At 38.0% G+C, this 12,469-nt stretch overlaps 1 protein-coding gene across 3 annotated transcripts in view; it reads left to right on the forward strand.

Annotated features, from left to right (window-relative positions):
• Window positions 1-12,469, forward strand: part of LOC126299574 (importin-9) — a 121,012-nt gene that overhangs the window by 82,042 nt on the left and 26,501 nt on the right. For all 3 annotated transcript variants that reach the window (XM_049991584.1, XM_049991583.1, XM_049991582.1), the window contains exons 13-14: window positions 3,551-3,688; window positions 7,623-7,762. In XM_049991584.1, the coding sequence (XP_049847541.1) occupies window positions 3,551-3,688; window positions 7,623-7,762 (278 nt within the window). The remainder of the gene's footprint in view (window positions 1-3,550; window positions 3,689-7,622; window positions 7,763-12,469) is intronic.

Below are 12,469 nucleotides of genomic sequence, written 5' to 3' on the forward strand. Positions count from 1 at the left end.
GGATTTACAGTCAGTTTAATCTTTGCCCATAATTCCATTACATCCATCATACTGGAACTAACTACATGATGTCTAAAACTTTTGTAACCATTGTTGCTACTATGTGACTACAAATCCCTGTATCTACAATGACAGTCTAAGGTGGTCAGGTTTGTTTGTTTGTTAAAAGGCCTAAAATATTTGACCTCAGTCAAACATTCATTGTCACTGATGGTTTCCATGTTTCATTCTATAACTTCCAAACTAATAAGTGGTCCTCCATTCCTGAATAGGACCATGAGAGGGAAAGGTATGATAGAGGACTGCTGTCAATCTGACAGATGTCCCAAACAGGAAGGGAAGAGGAAAAATTTCAGTCCATTTCATAGAGAGAAGACACACTGTGCAAATTTTCTCTGAAGTTGTAAGACATTTTGCTTTCATGGGCCACAATGTCAAAATTGTATCACTTGTGTTTTAATTACGGTAAAAGCCTGTTTAAAAGTGAACGAGGTAATTTATTGACCATTACTGTAGCAGAGTATAATACTTAGTGATCCTGTGTGTGTTGTCGTCACATTGAATGAAATGGGACATTCGATAAAACTTACTTTGTTCCTCACAGATAACAATTGGGGTAAAACATTAATCACGTGCAACCACTTCTTTGTGAGGACTGCTGTCAAAATGGCTTCCCGAGCAAATAAGAGTATTTCCAAGCATCTCTGGATCAGCCAACAGTGGTTACTGTGTAGGATGAACAGAGCCTACCCCTATTAACTGTCTTTGTCACCACCAGAACAAAGTAGTGTGCTACTTGTTACATTTGAAATATGTTTAAATCCACCTTTTTTAAAGTTCAGTGAAGATGCTTATTTTTCTCAATAGAGTTAGTGCAAGCTGACAATATTCTGAAGCAATTTTCGGAAAGTCTGCAAAAGCCAACATTGGTATATGCAAACACTATACTACTTTCTCCAGAGTTACTGCTACTAGAGGAAGAACGAATTTATACTGTAGCATCACAAGTAATGACAGTTGTTTTGTTTATGTATGAGCAACATGGTAATGAAACCAATTCTAGTTTTAGTCCATTTTTTATATTTCTGTGTTATAGTTGGACTGACTCCAAGTGGTGATAGGAATGATGATCCAACATTGTTTTTGTTATGCTGTATATTGTGAAAATAAGACCATTACATAATAAATCTGTCATCCTATTTTCACGATTAGTTTTGGTATTTGTCACTTCTTCATTGTTGCCAAGAATTTTCAAAGCTGGCTTACAAAAATCCAACAATTTGATATCATGTAGTGATCATTTGTAATTAAAGGTCAGAATTAAAAAAAAATACACTAAAATCATTAAATGCAAAAGTAGCATAAATCACGAATATTAACAATATCATTTTCACAACATGAAAATGTGGTATCAGGAAAGCATGTCTACAGCTGTATTTGAGTAAGAGTTGAAGTTATTCACCATACGGTCTCAAATGGAGGTCAGTGATTCATTTAAGAAGCATTTTTTGCTTTGGTAATGTATGTGTAGCAGTGAATAAACACAGAGCTTATTTATTTGAAGATCATAGCTAAAAAAGGTTGGCATAAAGCATACAATAATTTTCAACTTACTGAAGCGCAGAGAAGATGGTAAAACATCTAATGACATGTGGAACACTATCTTATAATACTTCACCATTATACATTGCAAGTGATAACTACACCCCAATCATAATACACTAAAGGACATGGAAAGTGTTAAACTATGAAGCAAAGTCTGCTATTTGTCAAGCTTATACAGATTCTGGGCACGGGCACAGGCACAAGTTGACAGGGGTGAGCAAACAGCTGACATGCTGTCAGTCTTGCAGCTGGGCCATGGAGTAGATTATCATATTCTCTTGGCTGAGCACATGGGGAGACACAGCCAAGCAGCTGAAGCATGTGCAGTCAGGCCCTCTGACAGGTAGTCTGCAGTACATGTGCCTATTCGCAAGTGCAATGAGAGGTTCGCAGGGGTGTTCTTGCCCCATGGGGGCAACATTTGAACAGCCTACTATAGCAGGTACCAAATGATTACACCCCCATTTCATTCAAAAATGATTTTAATCATCAATATGAGGTGTGACCCCTATGGGCACAAAAATATGCTTGTATTTGTTGTCATACGAGTGAACAGTCAGAATAAAATCTTAAGAAATTTATCAAGCCTGAAACACTTGCTGTGTGTGTTCATAAACATTTCTGGTTGAAAGTGCTATGAAAGTAGATATATTTCCATTGTGTGCCAGTCATGCTCTGTAGCTGACAGATCAGAAGACCGGACAGGCCAATCAAGGAGCCATTTATTCCTCTAGGCATTGGTGGTGTGAACTACCATTACAGAATATGGCATGTGGTATTCAAATTGTGAACGGTATGATAAGATTTATCATTCTTACCAAATGCCTGCAAACATTCAGCCTCCCTTCAACAGTAACCGAATCAGTCTTGTTGTCTCATCCAATAATTCCAAATATCATGATTCCAGCAGTTAGATAGGCATGGGTAATGAGAGATGCTTTTTTCTGTGACCGTTTACTATGTTTTCTACTGATACGTTGGCATTGATCTGTCTACCACAAAGAGAATTGAGGCTCATTGCTGAGTGCCACAGAATGCCACTCCACATCTCAGCCAACTCTGGCTCCACACAATGCAAATTTATGTTGTCTTTCGTATGGTGTAAACAGTAAACAACATGAAATCTCAACCCAGCTTCTGTTACTTTGTTCCCAGTAGTTCCAGAAGTATCCTCCATCACACACTGTAAAGTGGTTCCTGGGGTCGACATTCAGATACAGAATACTATTGCGTCCATCCAGCGCATTTTGTAACAATGTTTGAATGTTCTGTTTTTTAAAAATATAAATTTTTATTTTGCCTTTATCATCGTAGTAAGCAATAAAGAAAAGAAGAAATTTTCAAAAAGGCATTTTCAGCCACTTCTCATTTCCTGAGCTATATTTGAAAGCAGTTTTGAATTTCTCCCGAACACAATCCCACATCTTGAAAATTCCATAACACTTAATGCCTAAAACAAATTATAATCCTAAATAACAAGCAAGCCACAATGGACCTAAAATTTAATAACTTTATCAAAAGTGCATACTAATCCAGTGGTTTAGTTTCAAAACCACTTGTAACAGCAGTAGTACTAAGTCAGCTGTGCATTACAATAACTTTAAATAGACTTATATTCACTGTTAATTGCCTCCTCATTATGGCCACTAAAAATAAACACTTAACAATATCCTACAGTTGTGTATCAGAGACTCTGTGCTATTACTTTATTGCTTTAAACAAGTAATATTTGTGGTGTACCTTTAGATGCATCTGTCTTGCAATAAAATGGTGGTTTCAGGCAGAAGCCACTGGTACTCAAAGGGATAAATTATATGTCATTAATCCTACATTTTATAGGGACCCATGTCTGATTTAAGAGATTGCCACCCTATCAGTCTGTTCAAACTTTATTCTCATTGTTTCCACTCAAATGTGTTCTTTATATTTACATTTCTAATTGCAGATCATTCAATAGTTAATGTGGCTTTAGATATATTAAGGGAACTTTCAATGAGTCCAGATAGCTTGGTGAAATTGGAACAAAGATTTGTGCCTACATTAGTCAGCATTTTAAATGCACCACAGGAGAAGATAGTTGCAGGTGAGTGCATAAAAAAAATCTTGGGTATCATTTTCTTTAAATGTAGTTTCTAGTTTAATATTAAATATGAAGCAGTTTCCTCATGTCCATGATACATAAACAATATTTTTTCAGATCACCTGGAAAGTGTTTCCTATACAGTATTAAGTTCTGTCGAGCAATAACGGATACTGTTAGGATTTCTTTTTTTCATTGTGAGAGAATGCTTTGGTTATTTTCTGCATAACCTTTTGCTTGTAAAATCTTGTCCTGACAAACAAATTAACCCTGTGGTTGCTAGAAGATTTGATTGGCCCATGCCTAAATGAGTGCTATGCCATTACTGCCTAATATGTCCACCTGCAGCAAGTATCCTGCATCTGGGCTGCAGCTATGCAGCATCCTGCCTTGCCCTGTGCTGAATATTTCCAGAGTTACGTCTGTGATATTCCCTTCTGTTTTATCACTGCCAAGGAGAACATAATTCTAGATGTGAAAATTAATTTCTGACTTCGATGGTTGTTTATGAATTAATGGTTACTACTAATAAGCATTCCGTAGAAATTCTGGAACACGTGAGGCAATACTCACCCTACGACTTATCTTAGAAGAAAGATTAAGGAAAGGCAAACCTACATTTCTAGCATTTGTAGACTTAGAGAAAGCTTTTGACAATGTTGACTAGAATACTCTCTTTCAAATTCTAAAGGTGGCAGGGGTAAAATACAGGGAGCGAAAGGCTATTTACAATTTGTACAGAAACCAGATGGCAGTCATAAGAGTCGAGGGACATGAAAGGGAAGCAGTGGTGGGGAAGGGAGTGAGACAGGGCTGTAGTCTATCCCCAATGTTATTCAATCTGTATATTGAGCAAGCAGTGAAGGAAACAAAAGAAAAATTCGGAATAGGTACTAAAATCCATGGAGAAGAAATAAAAACTTTGAGGTTCGCCGATGACATTGTAATTCTGTCAGAGACAGCAAAGGACTTCGAATAGCAGTTGAATGGAATGGACAGTGTCTTGAGAGGAGTATATAAGATGAACATCAACAAAAGCAAAACGAGGATAATGGAATGTAGTCAAATTAAATAGGGTGATGCTGAGGGAATGCTGATTATAATGTTTCATTGTACAGGGTGTTTCAAAAATGACCGGTATATTTGAAACGGCAATAAAAACTAAACGAGCAGCGATAGAAATACACCGTTTGTTGCAATATGCTTGGGACAACAGTACATTTTCAGACGGACAAACTTTCGAAATTACAGTTGTTACAATTTTCAACAACAGATGGCGCTGTAAGTGATGTGAAAGATATAGAAGACAACGCAGTCTGTGGGTGCGCCATTCTGTACGTCGTCTTTCTGCTGTACGCGTGTGCTGTTCACAACGTGCAAGTGTGCTGAGGACAATATGGTTTATTCCTTAGGACAGAGGATTTTTCTGGTGTTGGAATTCCACCACCTAGAACACAGTGTTGTTGCAACAAGATGAAGATTTCAACGGAGGTTTAATGTAATCAAATGACGAAAAAGTGATACAATAAAGGATCTGTTTAAAAAATTTCTACGGACTGGGAACGTGACGGATGAACGTGCTGGAAAGGTAGGGCGACCACAGAGGGCAACACGCAGCTAGTGCAGCAGGTGATCCAACAGCGGCCTCGGGTTTCCGTTCGCCGTGTTGCAGCTGCGGTCCAAATGATGCCAACGTCCACGTATCGTCTCATGCGCCAGAGTTTACACCTCTATCCATACAAAATTCAAACGCGGCAACCCCTCAGCGCCGCTACCATTGCTGCACGAGAGACATTCGCTAACGATATAGTGCACAGGATTGATGACGGCGATATGCATGTGGACAGCATTTGGTTTACTGACGAAGCTTATTTTTACCTGGACGGCTTCGTCAATAAACAGAAGTGGCGCATATGGGGAACCGAAAAGCCCCATGTTGCAGTCCCATCGTCCCTGCATCCTCAAAGTACTGGTCTGGGCCGCCATTTCTTCCAAAGGAATCATTGGCCCATTTTTCAGATCAGAAACGATTACTGCATCACGCTATCTGGACATTCTTTGTGAATTTGTGGCGGTACAAACTGCCTTAGACGACACTGCGAACACCTTTTGGTTTATGCAAGATGGTGCCCGGCCACATCATACGGCTGACGTCTTTAATTTCCTGAATGAATATTTCGATGATCGTGTGATTGCTTTGGGCTATCCGAAACATACAGGAGGCGGTGTGGATTGGCCTCCCTATTCGCCAGACGTGATCCCCTGTGACTTATTTCTGTGGGGACACTTGAAAGACCAGGTGTACTGCCAGAATCCAGAAACAATTGAACAGCTGAAGCAGTACATCTCATCTGCATGTGAAGCCATTCCGCCAGACACGTTGTCAAAGGTTTTGGGTAATTTCATTCAGAGACTACGCCATATTATTGCTACGCATGGTGGATATGTGGAAAATATCGTACTATAGAGTTTCCCAGACCACAGCGCCATCTGTTGTTGACAATTGTAACTACTGTAATTTCGAAAGTTTGTCTGCCTGAAAATGTACTGTTGTCCCAAGCATATTGCAACAAACGGTGTATTTCTATCGCTGCTCGTTTAGTTTTTATTGCCGTTTCAAATATACCGGTCATTTTCTCACACCCTGTATGTGAGATGAAAGCAATCAATGACAGCTTTGCTTTGTGGTATTTTTGTAGTAATCTGCTTAATCACTGAAAGAGGGGACAGATTGCCTCTTCAATAAATTCACTATACAAACAAAACTTCTATAGGAACAGCTCTCATCCTGTTAATTTGCAATGCCTTTCGTAAATTTACAATAACTGCTTGTCCATTGGAAAATTGACAACTTAATTTTGTTATGGAGTTAAAATATTTCATAACTTTAATATATTAAAAATAAAGATTCCAAGACTTACCAAGCGGGAAAGCGCCGGCAGACAGGCACATGAACAAAACACACAAACACACACACAGAATTACAAGCTTTCGCAACTGGCAGTTGCTTCGTCAGGAAGGAAGGAAGGAGAGGGAAAAATGAAAGGGTGTGGGTTTTAAGGGAGAGGGTAAGGAGTCATTCCAATCCCGGGAGCGGAAAGACTTCCCTTAGGGGAAAAAAAGGACAGGTGTACACTCGCACGCACACATATCCATCCGCACATACACAGACACAAGCAGACATATTTCTGCTTGTGTCTGTGTATGTGCGGATGGATATGTGTGTGTGTGTGTGTGTGTGTGTGTGTGTGTGTGTGTGTGTGTGTGTGTGTGTGTGTGTGTGTGTGTGTGTGTGTGCGAGTGTACACCTGTCCTTTTTTCCCCCTAAGGGAAGTCTTTCCGCTCCCGGGATTGGAATGACTCCTTACCCTCTCCCTTAAAACCCACACCCTTTCATTTTTCCCTCTCCTTCCTTCCTTCCTGACGAAGCAACTGCCAGTTGCGAAAGCTTGTAATTCTGTGTGTGTGTTTGTGTGTTTTGTTCATGTGCCTGTCTGCCGGCGCTTTCCCGCTTGGTAAGTCTTGGAATCTTTATTTTTAATATATTTTTCCCATGTGGAAGTTTCTTTCTGTTTTATTTACATCGTCATAACTTTAATATATGCACATGTTGATTGTGACACTCATCTGTGAATATTTTATAAAGCATGTATTGCCAGTGATGTTATTTATTATGATCACACACTTTTCAGTGCAGCCTCAGTAGACTAGGCTTGAGAGTGAACCATCTGGTTCCAAACTAGTTGCCAAATGTCTACTGCAGCTATGATAGATTTCTTAATAAATACTTTATTATAGAGTATTAATATTCTCTCCGTGTGCGTGTGTGCTGGTCTGTTATTGGTGAGTGGTTGTCTTTCCCTTATTTTAAGTAGAGGATGAGTGATAGAATAAGGACATTGCATTTTTGCCATTTGAAATGCCTATTCTTTTATAGGACTTGCAGCAAATGCTTTGGATGCATTGCAGACTATTGTAAGGAACTCAAAGCCACCATTAAGTGATGCATTAATAAACACAGCTTTTCCTGCTGCTGCACAGTGCATCTTAAAAACCAGTGATCATTCAATAATGCAGGTCAGTGTGATGGTCAGAGGTTGTTTGACTGCAACTTCAATTATTGTTTAAAACAATGTCATTGCCATAAATATTGCACTGGCAGTGCAGGATCTGTTTAAATTGTGATGGCCTTTTCTGTTATTATGTAATTCTTATGTACATATTTGTTTATCATCTCATATATGACTCTTCCTTGCAAAGATCACATTTTGAGTAGTGGTGCCTCCAAATGGTACTAAATGTTGGTTTTTGTTAGATTTTTTTAAATTATAGTTTATGAAAAGTATCATTATTTTACTAGATTTCATGGGCGGTATCTGTGATTCAGTTATCGAGACATAACCCATGATACATCTTCACAGATTGTCTGCTTCCCTTTCCTATATACGTAGTTTGGCTAGCACTCAAGTGAGATATGACTTAACCACAGCTTAGGATGTAAGTTTACTGTTTGAACAAGAGCCTCATAAATAGTCTTCCAGTGCCCAGTTGTTGATTGCTGGGAGGTTGGAGTATTTTTAAATAACTTTTCGCATTACCACTGAAATAGTTTTATGCTCTGTACTACTTCACTGCTCAAATAGGTGTGTTAAACAAACATTCTCTAGGTCTCCTAGACTTTGAGTCTAACATAATGAAACAAGTGACAATAATATGTTGTCCAACTCACTAAATGTTCAGTTGGAAATTTACACAAATGGTCGGACACATTGCTATCGCAGAACTTTGTTATTCGCTGACTGACTAACTACAACTCAGCTAAAATCATGTGCAGTCGTTAAGTCAAACATACAAATATAACTCAGTGGTGATGCAGCCAGACTGACAATCAGCATTTACATGTTGAAGGTTGTGCATGGAGTGTGACCATAACGTAATACTAAAGCCTTTAGATAGTGAAACTGTACTGAGCGAGGTAAAATTTTGATGTGTCAATTTCGTATGTGCTTCTATTCCAACTAGAGAGACAAAAACTGGTGGAAGAAAATCTGCAACATCACAACCAGTCCTGACTAAAAATTGGAACATTATGAAATACATTAGTGCCATAGGTAACTGGATCTCTGTTTTAATAATCACAGAAATAAGTATAAAATTATGACATGGAAAGTAGTTTGACGGCAGTGGGCATACTTTTACCTGGAAAAAGTGGAACAAACAATTGCTGTTTGGTATTACATGTGTTTGATAGTCATAAAACTATTTTAAAAAAGAACAATGTGTAAAAGACATAATGGTACGATGATTGTCATAGAAATTGTCATTTCCTGGTAATATTGCAAATGAGTATCTATTCAAAATTGAGAAAGAAAACCAAATTAAAGCAACTGGGACACGGCAGGGAAAGGCCAATGTTAAACTTCTGCAAGGCTAGTTGCAAAACAGGCAGGTCCAGTTCAAAAACATTATTCCACAGAAGCACCTTGTTTAGCACCTTCCTCCTACACTTTCACCTGGAACAGTTTTCACTAGTAATTGTGATATGCACAGTACACACACCTTGCACTTCAGCACCCCTCTCAGGTTTGTGGGCATCTCAAGTGGTAACTTATCGCTTGGGTCTTAAACTGGCCCTGCAAATACTGACAGTGTCAAAGACTTAATCAAAATATTATATAAAATAGGAACTGCTGAAAACTTTGAAGATTTGTGGGACAGTTTAGAAAAAGTTAATCAGAAAAGTATCTATTTAGTTGTGCGAAGAAGAGCAGGACTAAGAATTTGATCTTAGGTACAGATAGAAATGACATCAAGCATGTTGGTTTTCAATCCTTGAAGAACTGAAGTAAATCAGAGTAATTGAAATCTAAGTTCATGAGTATGAGTTTGTGTTGATGGCAGAATGGGGAAGGAATTGGCTGTGGCCATAGCAAAGGAACCATCCTCATATCAGACTTAAATGACTTAGGTTAACTCGAAAAGCCAAATAAGACAGCTGGAATATAAGAACCTTCAAAATTGCAGCGCGTCAGCAATCGTTTGTTAATATATTAATGGACTGAGATCCGCCTCGATTGCAAAAAAACACCTAGTGTTTACCTAGGTTTCGGTGTAGATAACTACACCTTCTTCAGAACAATAAACTCAAAAGTGTCTATAAAGACCTTTGTCAATAATTAAAAGCTCAGCATAGCTATATATTTATAAAAGAAAAAGATGACACATAAAAGTACATGTGAACAAAGTCAAAAGAATAACTTTACACCATTAAGTTCACTCCACCTCACATCAGCATGTGTTCGATGGGCCGTGTCCTGTCGCAAACCTTAGATGGATTTTGTGTGTGTGCGTGATGTTTACTAGTAGCTGTTAAAGACTTTTGTAAATAGAAAAGCCATACATGTTATTGCATAAACAAGTGAATTATCATACGATATCTGTGTTTATACAATGTGCCATAAAAGCAGAAGTGTTCTAATGTTATGGCAAATATGTTGTTGAAGAAATCCAGTTGTAGTAAACATTACTGAATACAGTACATAAAGTATTTCCTGGAATTTTACATCAGATGAATATGGGAAGGAAATGAGATTAAGAAAAAGCATTTGTTGACAAATGCTTAGTAATAAAGCAGGTAATGGAAGAACACAATGGTGTAACAGAAATACTAGTTTAGATTTCATTGAACTGACAGCCAGTCAGTAATAGTGACAGGAAAAAAGTTAGACTTACGCAAAGAGGAGGGGCTATTCATCATTACTTATAAATGCTTTCTAAGTTTGTACAAATTACAGTTTTTGTAGATAAAACTGCAACTTGAGCCAGTCTACCACCACAAAGGCATTAGTTTGTTTAGACTTCTACTGTGTTAAATATTCTTTAATTAATAAATAGTACATAATTAGCAGAAAATGATAGTCATCTTCTGCACAAAATTTATAAACATTATTATTTAAAAATAATTAAGAAGAGAAAACTCCTGGCTTTTATTGTACTTAATTCCAAAAGAAACATTGCTGTAAATGGAAGAATAATAGAACTGGTTCATTGCTTTTTCTGAAATCGTCTACAAATTTGATAATACAATAAAGTAATGATATTGGTAACTTGGTGTTCTATCAGAGGATACTGGCCTTATCATTGGCTGTGGTTTAGTCTCAACTTATTATTGTAACAATACGATCTAGATCACATTATATAGTAGTTTGTTCTGCTGGCAATTTCTGTGTTCTGTGAGGTGTGTGTTTGCTGCCGAGGCCTTTGCGAAAGGGTGCAGGCACTGGTAGTGGGCATTTCGTCAAAGGTTGAAGTATTTTGATGTTTTAAGGCATTTTCAGCATCACGAGCATCAATTTAAGATAAACCACATAGCACCAGAATGACATATCCAAATGTTAGGAATCAAATTTTGTGTGCTGTGTGTAACTATAAGAATGCTTAGGAACAGGTTAATTACTTACAGCGTTGTTGATATTTTAGTAAATCAACTGATGATATGGAACACTTTCTTTTGTAACATTTCTCCATCATCTTGCACAGAAGGTGGTGGAAACGACATACAAGTTACAAAAAAGTTCTTTAAATTCTTGTGGGCATTTCAGTTGTGAATGCTCAGAATACAATGTGCAATAAAGAATTTTGTGTTAACAGTATTTTATTCCCAGATAGTATATAAATCGGCTGGATATGACAGCAGTTGCAACATTTTAGGCTCCAGTTGTTAAAAAAGACCTTATTTGTGCAGAGCCACAGTAGATATGGTAAGTGAATCATAGTCCAACAAGGGCAGTCCTAAGGAAATGAACCATATACCACAAAAATGGATAGTGTAGCAGTACAGGTTCTGACCAGGATACAGTTGGGAACAATAAAAAAAAAATTGCTGTTCTGGATACAGATTTCAGAAAATCAAACATGATGTAAGAGTTACACACTTTCTATGGAAAGAAACTGCTGTGTGACAGTTATGTTCAGGAGCATCCAGTAGTAAATAGGTTGTGTGGGGTATGAGGAATTTATTTCTACAATGAATATGCACCTGAAGAGACACATGTGCCCCATGTGGGGGAGTTTTAATTTAGCAAGGAAAGCACAGACACAGTTGATGTGCTAGTACTGCTATTAGTTGATTGGTCCAACATGGGCTGTAGGATAGAGTTGACCATCTGGAAGATTAACACTAAAGCCCATTCTACACAGGGCATGTGAGCTTGCAAGATTACCTGTGATGCACCATTTCTGCTGGCACCTGCCATGTATATGAGACTACTTGCACAACATTCACGCGTACAATTGCTAGAAGGTGCAATAGGATGGATTCTATTCTCATGCAAATGTAGGTGCTTTGCCCATACGCAGACACGGAGTGGGGAGCACAGTTGACAAATGGGACAATGTTCTATGTGTGTTGTGTATCTTGCTCCCGATCATAGGAACGTAGTACAGGAGGTTCTTCATCTCACAAAAATTAATGCGTGAAGTATCTGCAATTTTCAGTAAGTATTATTTGAAGCTTTATTCGGTTACACAATTTATAAAAAGTTGCTGCTATTATAAGCAACTCCTCAGTTGTTAGTCCGCAAGAAAGAAGTGAAAGTTACAGGAAACAAGTACTTTCAAATACTTATCCTTCAAAGGGTTACGGATTTCACAGCACATGTCTATTATGGGGTTAGACAGACATGAAACTGACTTACGATGCTCAAACTACAAGCTCTTGTAAGATTTGCCAGTTGCTAGGAATAACAATGTAACTGTTAACCCAGAAAGGAATAAAATGACAAT

The sequence above is a fragment of the Schistocerca gregaria genome, chromosome X (genome assembly GCF_023897955.1).
Source record: "Schistocerca gregaria isolate iqSchGreg1 chromosome X, iqSchGreg1.2, whole genome shotgun sequence".
Classification (NCBI taxonomy): Eukaryota; Metazoa; Arthropoda; class Insecta; order Orthoptera; family Acrididae; genus Schistocerca; species Schistocerca gregaria.